A 12,233-nucleotide genomic window follows, 5' to 3' on the forward strand; every position below is an offset into this window, starting at 1 on the left:
TTTTGTAAAAGGTTTTTTTAATTTATTTTTTAAAGAAAGATAATGTACAAAATAAGGCAATGGGTGTATTCACCTTTACAATTATGCCACGCCGCTCACAAACTGTCATCGACGTCAATGCGTCAAACAATCTTCTTAAAGCTAGCTTTGAATAAGAGTATAGGTTGCCGGCGAAATTATTTTCATTTATTTGCAGTGCAAACTGTCTCAGATAAAATTTATGTTATGATTAACCATTCCCATTAAATAAACTGCATTCAACATGACCGTGGAAACCCAACCTAGGGCAAAACTGCCATACCTATCCTCCGATAAACAGCTCACGTTTATAAAATTGGCTGTTTTATCGATGGCAGCAATCTTATGTAAGTTATTTAATTGGTAATTTTATCTCTTAACAAACTTTAAATAGCGCTTAATACATTATTATTAAAAACTTGCATTACTACTAATTCTTTGCCTGTTCCAAGTTAGTCATGGTACCGCACCATTATGTTATTGGTGTTCCAGTCATTAAACCCGACAATTCACATGTATGTTTATTTAACTAAAATTTAGATTTTCAATATGTAAATCATTTATAAAATAACCTTAGCAATTTGATATCTATTTTCATATTTTTTAAACAATGTAAACAGACTGTGGTTCCTGTGTTCTGTTGCTTTTTTCTGAAGTAATCAATAAATATTGATGTAGCACTATAAACTTAATTTTAATATTGCAATAATATTTTTTACAGCATTTGCAACTAGGCTATTTTCGGTTCTTCGTTTTGAGAGCGTCATCCATGAGTTTGATCCTTATTTCAACTATAGAACAACTCGCTACCTTACTGAGGAGGGTTTCTACAACTTTCACAATTGGTTTGATGACAGAGCATGGTATCCGTTAGGGCGTATTATTGGAGGTAAGTTTCAAATAATACACCTTTCTTAGTATATATCCAACTCATTTAAAACAAGTGATTACTATATGTGTATTAATTTCTACATTCTATGATTCTATTAGTTTTAACAACAACAAGAATATAGTATTTCAATTATTTTAACTTTTTTTTTTTGAAGTTTTTTAAGCTAGCGCTTGACCCAGTCCCACCGACTGAGAGTGTCTCAGTAACTTAAAAGTGAAAAAGTGTACATCTCTATTAAAGACACAGCACATCCACAGGTTTTCTGGTGTTGCAAGTACCATAGGCATCTGATCAATTAATATTATGCAATTTTCTGCTTTTTTATCTTCTCTATAAAGATATTATTTTACAGGCACAATATACCCCGGCTTGATGGTGACATCAGCCACACTTTACAATATTATGCAGTTCCTGAATATCACAATAGACATTCGAAATGTCTGTGTCTTCCTTGCGCCATTCTTCTCATCATTAACTACAATTGTCACATACCTGCTGACTAAAGAACTTAAGGTAAACAATTTAATTTAACTCATTTTTTAACAAATTTACCCTTAGTTGAAGTGTATGGGCTTGATTTTCCTCAACTCTCGTAGTTAATACTACCATCATATGGTAAACCTACTGTTGTTTAAATCTAGGTTTGATGTGTGTTTTGCTAAAATAACAGAACGGACACATAGTTAATGACATAAATGGTATTAGGAAAGGGCCTGGTTTGGCAATTTCAGCTGTGAGGGAGTCAAATTCAGCTAATAAAGTCTCTGCTTAACCCCAAGTATGGGCTCAGGGATGCTATAGATTTTGCCCAGGATGCTTGTAAAGCCGAAACTGGCAATGGTTATTACAAAGATAATAATTGATCTACAAGTATACTATTTGATAAATAAAGCAAATCTATCCTTGTGATTTCAAAGTTAATAATTTATTCCATAGGATGAGGGTGCAGGCTTAGTTGCAGCAGCAATGATAGCTATTGTACCAGGCTACATCAGTCGTTCAGTCGCGGGCAGTTACGATAACGAAGGCATTGCGATATTCTGCATGTTGCTCACATACTACTTCTGGATAAAAGCAGTCAATACGGGAACCATTCTATGGGCAACATTGACTGCCCTTGCATATTTTTACATGGTAAGTATTGTAAAATTACGTAGTTTCTTTGTTTTTAATTTTGATTGAGTATTTTATTTGGATTGCTGTTTAAAGTCAATAAATGGGGATCTTATACCAATCATAGATCAATAAGGTGAAAGTTTCACACTGATAAGTATTATACCTTATCTGTTTTTGCACTTTCGCACATTTCATTTGAAACTAACTTTCGCTATCTCTGTCCGGTTGGAATTTAAAAAAACAATGAGTGGCCTATGGGTTCTTCCGGACTACCCTCCACGTCTATGGCCAATTTCATGTAGATCCATTTAGTCATTTAGGCTACAAACTAACAAACATCCATTCATCTATCCATATAAACTTTCACATTAATAATATTAGTATGATTTTTAAAAATTTTAATTCCTAAGTACCTTGATATCAATTAAATTATTTAAACTTTCGTGAGACATTTTATAATTAATTTTTTACGGCTTACTCACGTATACTTTTCTTTTTCTGGTGACGGCACCGACCAGTTTCAGACCCTGCGGGGGTCCTTCTTCAGCTTCATCGCGTTCGTGCGATACGTACTTAACCCTCGCCCTGAAGAAGGATCCCCGCAGGGTCTGAAACTGGTCGGTGCCGTCACCGGAAAAAGAAAAGTATATGTGAGTAAGCCGTAAATAATTAATTACCTTGATATCATTCTCTATTATAGAGGTTTCTAATTTCTCCAGTAACTTAGAGGCTTATAGAAGTTTCTAATTTATCCGGATTCAAATATTTTTAATCTACTGTAATGTTTCTACATACACAATTTACAATTCCAGGTGTCCTCATGGGGTGGTTATGTGTTCCTAATCAATTTGATCCCACTCCACGTGTTAGCGCTGATGTTGCTCGGTCGTTTCTCCGCACGTGTGTACGTGGCGTACAGCACACTGTACTGTGTCGGCACTATACTCTCCATGCAGATCTCATTTGTTGGCTTCCAACCTGTACAGAGCTCGGAGCATATGTTGGTAAGTTTTAGATGTGTAAGTTATGTATATTAAGATGGGATGTGATAAGAAGGGATAGAGTTACAAATGTTATTAAGATTTGTAGTTTTTTGTATTAATTGGGATAATTCAAAAACTACTGGGCTAATTTAAAAATACTTGCATCATTAAAAAGCCAATTTACCAGTGAATAGCATAGGCTTTTTTCTACTTCTTTAATTTAACGGGGACGAAGTTGCGAGCGACAGCTAGTATTACCATAGACTACGTAAATGGTTTGGTGGAAAAGTGAAATGTAACGGTATTGTAGAATTTGTAAAAAAATAGGAACTTGAAAGGAGCACCAATAAAGGAGAGATTATCACATAAGCAAGAAAGTATTAAAATGACATGAGACTGGCTAAAAAGGTAGTGGAAGACAAAATGGAGGAATTGTGTGTAACAGGAATTTACCTTGGGAATACTATATTATGGGATATTAATACGTAATACCTGTTATAGGCTCTGGGCACATTTGGTCTGTGCCAGTTGTATGCGTTCGCACAATACCTGCGCGCGCGTCTCTCGCCCGCTAACTTCGAGTTATTGTTCCGGGCGCTGCTCACCACATTACTGGCAACACTGGGCACTGCTGTGGTCGCTCTGACCGTCACAGGTAAACCTTTTGGTGCATCGCAATGTTTTTTATATTATTTTTTTTCTTAATACTGGCAAGTATGTGGAGAATGTATGCGACATTTATTGTTGTGTATAAAAATTATTAGGTTATTATATTTTTTCTCATATGTGTTGAGTGTTGACTAATTCATTCAAAAGAATTAACCTTTAAAAGATATTTTGTAAATTTATAGGTAAAATTTCACCATGGACGGGAAGATTTTACTCTCTGCTCGACCCTTCTTATGCGAAAAATCACATTCCTATCATTGGTGAGTCTATTCTGACTTTTTTTTTTTGTTGTTAGTAGACCATAATTTTGACTTTTAATGTAGAATGAAAATATTTCTGTAATATTTTTAAAACCAAAGTTTTCTCCCTCCAGCATCTGTATCGGAGCACCAGCCGACGTCGTGGTCTTCGTTCTACTTCGACCTGCAAGTGCTGGTGTTCCTGTTCCCCGCAGGACTCTACTTCTGCTTCAGCAAGCTCACCGATGCCAACATATTCATCATACTGTATGGAGTACTTAGTATTTATTTTGCGGTAAGTAATAAACTGTGTTTGTCTCCCTTAGTGAGGCCTTTAGTGTTCGTTTAGGAAGAGAAAACTATATGAATGCAAGTTGATGCCCACTAAAAGTCCTAAAGTTTTGTGTGAAATATCTACACTAAGGCTGGTTTAAGTAACTTTTGAACGACTCTTAGTGCAGCTGTTAGTAAGATGGTTTTTCCAAGATACATGTTTTAGTTCCGAAATTATGGATAATTTTTTTTTTTAACTTTTAAGACCTGACGGGTCCTATACTAATCGGCTCCGTCATCGCACTATCATACGTGAGTTTTGAATTAGGGCTTATTGCTTTTTTATATACAATTTATGTTAATTTAGTAAAAATGATGACAATAAAAAGCTTGATAGCGTAGTAGGCGATGTCTGAGACACTCTCCGTCGCCTCCGCACCATGATCTATACACTTTGATCGCTGATTTCTTACACAACTAAGTACCGCATAACCAGTACAATTAGATCTACAAACTGGTATAACATCCAGGGTGTGATGGTCCGTCTGATGCTGGTGCTGGCGCCGGTGATGTGCATAGTGTCGGGCGTGGCCGCCTCCAGTCTACTCAGTCTGCACGTCAAGGATATTGAACCTAAAGTAGACAAGCACGAAAAGAAGAAGAAACATGAAAATAATTTTGTATTCCGATCTGAGGTAATAATTTTATAATTCTATAATTTAAATTGGAAATTACGTAATATTATTTTTAAATGCAGTGAACTAGTGTTGTAAACGCGAAAGTTTTGATGGATGGATGGAGTTTGTATGGATGAAATTTGTAACAGATTGATTATAATTTGGGATAGAATTTTTTACTTAATTCAAACACGATCGAAATACGCATACTAGTAGAATATATTTTATTCTATACTATCTATCTCTGGTATAGAGTAGACATACGTATCTAGGTCCTAAATAATTCTGAGCCTATCTATATTATGGAATAAGCTAGTGTTTATTATCGAAATCTGTAATTAGATAGTTTTTGTATTAAAGTTTAGCACTTTGCAAACAAACTAGCGCCATTCGCCATAATAGCGAAGCGACTGTTCGCCATAGATGTCTGCAATTGCAGATGTTACCTTTAATCGACAAGGGATGCACGGATTTTCCTGTTCCTATTAAAACATAGTTTACTTAATAACTAGCTTTCGCCCGCGACTTGTCTGAGTGGAATTAGAAAAAATAGCACGTAGCCTATGTGTTCCAGACAGCTCTATGTCAATACCAAATTTCATAAAGATCCATACAACCATTTAGGCTACAAACTAACAAACTTCCATCTAAACATTTGCATTTATAATATTAGTAAGTAGTGTGGAAGGATACACCGGTAGAGGTAGACCTAGGACCTAGAAAGAGATGGATTGCGTGAAAGATGACATGATCAAGAAGGGAGTAACGAGATGATAGAGTTATGTGGAAGACAATAACCTGTTGTGCCGAACCGAGAGTTTATAAGATGATGTGGAATGTCAGGTGGGTACGCTGTTCGTGTGCGTGCTGGGCTGCCTGCTGCTGTCATACGTGTTCCACTGCACGTGGGTGACGTCGGAGGCGTACTCCTCGCCCTCCATAGTGCTGTCGGCGCGCGCGCACGACGGCGCCAGGATCATATTTGACGACTTCCGCGAGGCCTACACCTGGCTCAAGATGAATACACCAGAGGTAAATATATACAAGGAATACACTTCATGAAAATCTATACTAATTATAAATATTTGTTTTTTTGTATCTATGTGATTTCACACAAAGATTACCGGGCCGAATTCAAAAATACAGTACTCGATAACTCAAACTTCGGTAACTTAAAAACCTCTATAACTTCAAAAAATAATATGTTCATTCCCTTCAGAGCCCAAAACTTCTATAACATAGACCCTTGGTAACTTAAAATATTTCGTGTTTCCCTTGGACTTTAACTTATCCAAGTTCTACTGTACTTTTTAATGGTGTAACCATTAAAAAGCTACATTTCACTGTGTAACATAGGCTGTTTTTTATTGACCGGAATTCGCCAAAATAACAAAGCCCAGATATAAGCATTAGCAGATGCATTGTCTACCTTCAATCAACAGAAGAGGTGACACAGAAAAGGGGTATTTCCCCTATTTTTGTGTCCCATCCTCCATATCCCCTTCCCATTTAAAGGGACATGGAATGGCGGACGAGGACTTAAAAACAAGGAATTGCTCCCACTTGACGCGTGTCTCTCGTGTATATTACAACTTTAAAATTAAGTGTTTTTTTATCTATGTTCCTTTAATTATGTTTATTTTTTTATTAGTGGCATATTCATTTTTAAATTGTAATTACGTTACACGATGTTAAAGTGGGCTTCAACCAATATTAGTATATTTAATAGTATTCTTTGTGCAGGAATCTAAGGTGATGTCTTGGTGGGACTACGGCTACCAGATAACGGCGATGGCGAACCGCACGGTGATAGTGGACAACAACACGTGGAATAACACTCACATCTCCCGTGTGGGGCAGGCAATGGCGTCGGGCGAGGAGCGAGCTTACCACATCATGCAGGAACTAGATGTCGATTATGTACTAGTTATATTCGGCGGACTCGTCGGATACTCCTCCGATGGTAAGACACACTTTTTAGATAACAATCTTCTAATCTTGCTTAATGTAACGCGAAAGTTTAGATGGATGTTTGTTAGAGTTTGCAGCCTGAACGGTTGAACGGATTTAGACAAAATTTGACATAGATGTAGAGGATAGTCTGAAAGAACACATAGAAATGGAACAGAAATAGAAATAATTTTTATTGAAAAACAAGAGATTAACAATTTGTGGTTAATACATAGGGTACTTGCATTTTTTTTAATTCCGCGCGGCCGATGTCGCGGGTGCAAGCTAGTCTTACTAATATTATAAATGCGAAAGTTTAGATGAATGGAACGGATATTGATAAAATTTGGTATAAACATATACGGAATGACTTTATAGTTTTCTTAATTATCGTATATGCAATATTTTTCAGATATAAACAAGTTCCTGTGGATGGTGCGTATCGGCGGCAGCACGGAGCGCGGCGCGCACATCCGCGAGGCGGACTACTACACGGCGGCGGGCGAGTTCCGCGTGGACGGCGAGGGCGCGCCCGCGCTGCTCAACTGCCTCATGTACAAGATGAGCTACTACAAGTTCGGCCTCGTCTACACGGAGGGCGGTCAGTGCACACATATTCCCCAACACGGCTTAATCCGATCACACTCTCAATCTTTGTATTACCTGTTGCAACTTTGTCCATGTAAAATTAAAAAAATAATAAAAAATGTAGCCTATGTTATTCAGTGATAACTATTAGTAGGTAACTAGTAGATTTTAATAGACTTTAAAAATAACATTTTTTATTTATTTCAATACATACAGAAATCTAAAAGTTCAAAAATACAAATCATTCATCTTTATAATACTAGTATAGATTACGTCTTGGACATCATCATTCAGAGCCACAGAATACACTTGACAGTCTTTTAAGTGTTTAGTTTAATCCAGAAACTTCTAAGCCGGTGCATTTATTGATCATCCAAAATATCTAAAAGGATTTATTTCATACTAACTTAATCTAATGCCATATAATTAAAAAAAAAATTGTACTATTTATTCTATTAGCTATATTGCATGTAAATCACTTTTGTTAATACATTGATATATGTTGGTATCCGTCAGGTCGTCCGCCGGGCTTCGACCGTGTGCGCGGCGCGGAGATCGGCAACAAGGACTTCAACCTGGACGTGCTGGAGGAGGCTTACACCACTGAGCACTGGCTGGTCCGCATCTACAAGGTCAAGCCGCTGCCCAACCGCGGACTCTAAACACCAACAACCACCACACAACACCAACAACCACCACTTACACCAGTAACCACCACCAAGTGACTGTTGAACGGATAATGTCAATGTACACAGTATTTCGAATTTCATTCATTTGTTTGTAGAGATATCGCAATCTATTTCTTAATATTGATTCTCTTTCCGTCTGCTCTCTATTGCTGGAATGTTTGAAATCAGTTTAGAAGTGTATAAATTTTATAGTCAATGGTTCACTTTTAAAAAGATCCAAAAATATAATTTACTAAGATTATCGAAATAAATAGCTTTAGGATAACCCAATCTAAGGTCTAGTAAGATTGCGAGAACTGTACATTTATAATGTTTATGTCAAAGGAAATGTGATTGTAGTTTAGTAAAAGTGAAATTGCGTGATTCTTGTATTGCTATCACTGTTTCTTTCTATGATGATGAGTGAGATGGCTATATTGTGATTATGAAAGTCAAAAACATATCCTGTTCATTGTTACTTAAGTGTAAGTAGTGGGTAACTCAACTAAAATTGATGGACTGCAGATCAGATGATCACAGAAATGGCTCATAGTTCAGATCGTTTTTTCATAGTTATTGCATTTGCGCGTTCACATAGTTATTAAATCGCAGTAAGTCGTGAGCTAATAATTTAGTTGCTGAGCTATAGCTCGCTAGTTCACCTAGACCTGAACTTTTGAGCCGAATCAGAGCTAATTTACAACTAAGTGCATGTGTTAAAGCACACTACAAATGTGTTCATCAAATCATTATTAATATATATATTTTAATGGAAACTGTTTATTATTTTTCATTTTGTTGCGAAATAGCTGAAATCCAGTGATTTTTATTTTCATTACTGAAATTTGACATATTCATTTTACAACTTTTTTTTTTATTTCAAAAGTCACAAAAAAGTAATGACTGAGTGTAAAATATTTCACCTCATGTTAACAGAGTAATGTACCTACAATTTCCATTAATTTATCAAAATATACTGAAACATGAGTTATTTATGATTGGGCAGTTAATGTGGAAATAATTGAAATAAGGTGGTAACTACAAAATACCTTTAAATCTCAAAAGGAAGTTCCCTACAGTGCTAAAGTGCTGAACATTAGATTAGATAGAATATTGTAATAGTTAATATAATTATTTTTTAAATAAAAAAAATTATAATTTCCAACATTTTTATTATTCTTATTTTATTGACAATATTGATTTCTTAGTATGAACAATAGTTTTTTCTAAATTGTATATTGAAGTATTCATAGCAATAAAATATCAATATTTGAAGTAATAAATAGTAATGTAACAGAATATTCATTTAGAGTTCAGTAGTGCAAGCTAGCAATAATTTTTTATAATAAATGTAAGAACAGAAAATAAATGTTGCTAGTGTAATGTGAATTTATATGTGCACGTTTTTATATACCAAGTATAATTTAAATTAGACATGAGAAAAACCTTTCTCATACTAATGACTAAAAAGACGTATTTTCACAATAGACATTTAATACAAATTAGCTGAACCACATTTAAAATATAATACCTAAGCTAGTAGCACAAGTGTTGTTATAATTCGAGGTAATTTTGGTATCCCAAGATCCAATCTTATATATGGAAAGATGTATAATATCATTTTTATATTTTTATTTGTAATAAAATTTTATTAATAAACAAATGTTTTATTTTGAAATGGGTAGTATCGTTTATTTTTAATTTTTCTATAAAAGAAATGGATTACATTTGTATATCTATGGAATGTGAATAAAAAACGCATAATAAAATAAAGATTTTGTTATATTTACAAGCTTAACATTAAAACGGAAACTCAAAACCACATTTATATTCAGAAGAATCCGACTCTGCGAGTTTTAAACATCGTCGTCATTTTCACCTTGGTCAGAACATTCCTCAGGTAGGAAGGTGTCATCATTGTGAGGGTTCTGTTTGTTGGGACGGAAGCGCTTGTGACTCTGCTGAGGGTTTGGCTCATCTACTGTCAGCTGCAAACAGAAAACTATGTAAGACTACCTTTTGCGTGATTTCATCCACGGAGAAAAAAGGTTGTTGTAGACCGAAATCATTCCATTGGGATTTTTTTTCCATTGGACCTTTGTTTCTTACTAAACTAGTGGTTTAGGTGTTTATTTTTTTCAAGTGTGCGAAATCTAATCAAGATCTGTTAAGCTATATTGAAGCAACAGTAGCATACATCCAACAATTCATGTGAATTTCAGAATTTATAATATTACTTTGTAATCTGTAACCTAATAAAGGGAAAAAACTATAACTAAGTTGATAATTAGGGATTGTAAAACCTGTTTCAACAGCTTGTATGGTCCAATTCCATCCATAAATGCATCTCTGAATGCTTTATGAAGTTCCTTCTTTCTGAACACAGTACATTGTGTGTGTAGAACACTTTTAACATCCTCTGACAAATCTGTTAAAAAGTCAATTTAGTGAATACTGAATTTTGTACTCTGCAATTATTTTGTAGTCAATTCAGTGACCTCACTAAATGGATAGGTAATTGCTTGGAAATACTAGCTTTTGCTTTCATCTGTCTTAAAAGTATCTGTTCAATTTACAGACAATTCAATGTGTATTATTAGTTTGGGTTTCCAACACTACTTATAGCTACTATAATGCCAAAATGAAGAAAATCAAGTAGGAACAAAACATTACATTAAGGGCCAGTCCCAACACTAGCTGATAGAGGCTTAGATAGCTTAAAAGGGACGTCACTGTCTGACCGTTAATAGCTTATCCATGAAAAGAGGTCAGTGAGTAAATTATATATTTACCTGCATCATTGAATCTGTAAGTTTTAGGTCTAATATCATTGATGTCATAATCAAGGAAAAGGACTATAGGTATCATAACACATTCATTGTCCACATTCGCTTCAGCAAAAAATGATATCTCTATATATGATGAGTCTAATTTTTTAAATAACTTTGCTTCAATATTTAATAATTTCTGTAAACCATAAAATTTATTTTAAATTGCATAAATGTGATACTAATTCAATAATATGAATTTAGGATTGTCACCTTTAAAGCATCAAATTGTGCAAGTCTATCGTAATATGCAACAAGAGCTTTTCTTATAGAGCCAAGGCACGCTGGTTTCATAACATTGTCAAACTCTTCAATCACAGCTTTGAAATTAAAGCCAAGTGGGAATGAGGTTCGTTTTATTTCATTTTTTCCTGGAATAAAAAAGATTAAAACAGAATAATTGTGTAAAATTTATCAAAGACTGTAGAGCATAGAATTAAAGACATCATAAACCATTATACAGTTTTTCATATTTTAGACTGGTGGCAATGGCAAGCTATTTTGCTGGCAATGAATCTATATTAGGCAATCCGCAAATTATTGCTTCATTCTCGAAAAATGATTGATTCCACCACTTACCGGAAGTCATGTCAATTTCCAGGCAATGTTTAACTTGGTGTTTTGCATCATGCTGCAAATGATAGACAATGCAGCAAAGCTCCCCTGACACATATGACTGCACCTCCATACCTGACACCATAGACGTTAACTCCAGGTTTTTCTTCATAGTGTCAATTGAATTTTGTAGCATAATTATCTAGTTGAAACAGAATTATTAATAACAGTTATCACACATTATAGATACAGCCGAAGTTAATAAAACCGGCGGACGAATAAAATAAACATACCTGGGGTCTAACAAAAACTTCGGGTTTTTTCGGTAGAGTATTGACACGGGCAGTTTTACTTCTATACTTATTGCGCTGGACCTGAAATAACTCATAATGCTTTTGTTTAAGCTGTCTTTCAAGTTCCTGGATCTCTTCCTGCAACTCTTGGCAGTCGTCTGGTGCTCTAATTGCTACAAAAGACGGATATATATTTTTCAATTCTTTCATTTTAAATAACTAGCATTTTATACACTTACCGCCTTTTCGGAACAACTTTGTTATTTTTATTTGTTTAGTGTTTGTCATTATTACTGCAAATCTTTTCCCAGTAGTAGCAATAACACTTAAATTATTTCATATATTATCTAAAACTTATCTCATAAAGTTATAACGGATTTCCAGTTTAAAAATCCTTTTGTTTTTGATTTGCTGTTGTCAGACGTAAGTTGTCAAGTTGTCAACATTGACAGGATGGCGCCTCTGAGCATTTAGGGTTACCAGC

At 34.9% G+C, this 12,233-nt stretch overlaps 2 protein-coding genes across 2 annotated transcripts; one reads left to right on the top strand and one right to left on the bottom strand.

Annotated features, from left to right (window-relative positions):
• Positions 1-97: 97 nt before the first annotated feature.
• LOC106111121 (dolichyl-diphosphooligosaccharide--protein glycosyltransferase subunit STT3A) lies at positions 98-9,732 on the top strand. Its single transcript, XM_013293103.1, has 13 exons — positions 98-365; positions 740-907; positions 1,263-1,423; positions 1,847-2,044; positions 2,839-3,030; positions 3,511-3,664; positions 3,861-3,938; positions 4,052-4,212; positions 4,721-4,885; positions 5,711-5,899; positions 6,611-6,830; positions 7,230-7,418; positions 7,922-9,732. Exons 1-13 carry the CDS (start codon positions 263-265, stop codon positions 8,065-8,067), a joined length of 2,124 nt encoding a protein of 707 aa, XP_013148557.1. The 5' UTR covers positions 98-262; the 3' UTR covers positions 8,068-9,732.
• Positions 9,733-9,836: 104 nt separating this feature from the next.
• Positions 9,837-12,173, bottom strand: LOC106111056. The gene is made up of 7 exons (XM_013293022.1): positions 11,989-12,173; positions 11,750-11,922; positions 11,481-11,658; positions 11,115-11,272; positions 10,866-11,040; positions 10,377-10,501; positions 9,837-10,061 (listed from the first exon to the last, which is right to left on the bottom strand). The coding sequence occupies exons 1-7, from the start codon at positions 12,035-12,037 to the stop codon at positions 9,930-9,932; spliced, it is 990 nt and encodes a 329-aa protein (XP_013148476.1). The 5' UTR covers positions 12,038-12,173; the 3' UTR covers positions 9,837-9,929.
• Between the last annotated feature and the right edge of the window lie 60 nt (positions 12,174-12,233).

Source organism: Papilio polytes, unplaced genomic scaffold (assembly GCF_000836215.1).
Source record: "Papilio polytes unplaced genomic scaffold, Ppol_1.0 DF824180.1, whole genome shotgun sequence".
Lineage (NCBI taxonomy): Eukaryota > Metazoa > Arthropoda > Insecta > Lepidoptera > Papilionidae > Papilio > Papilio polytes.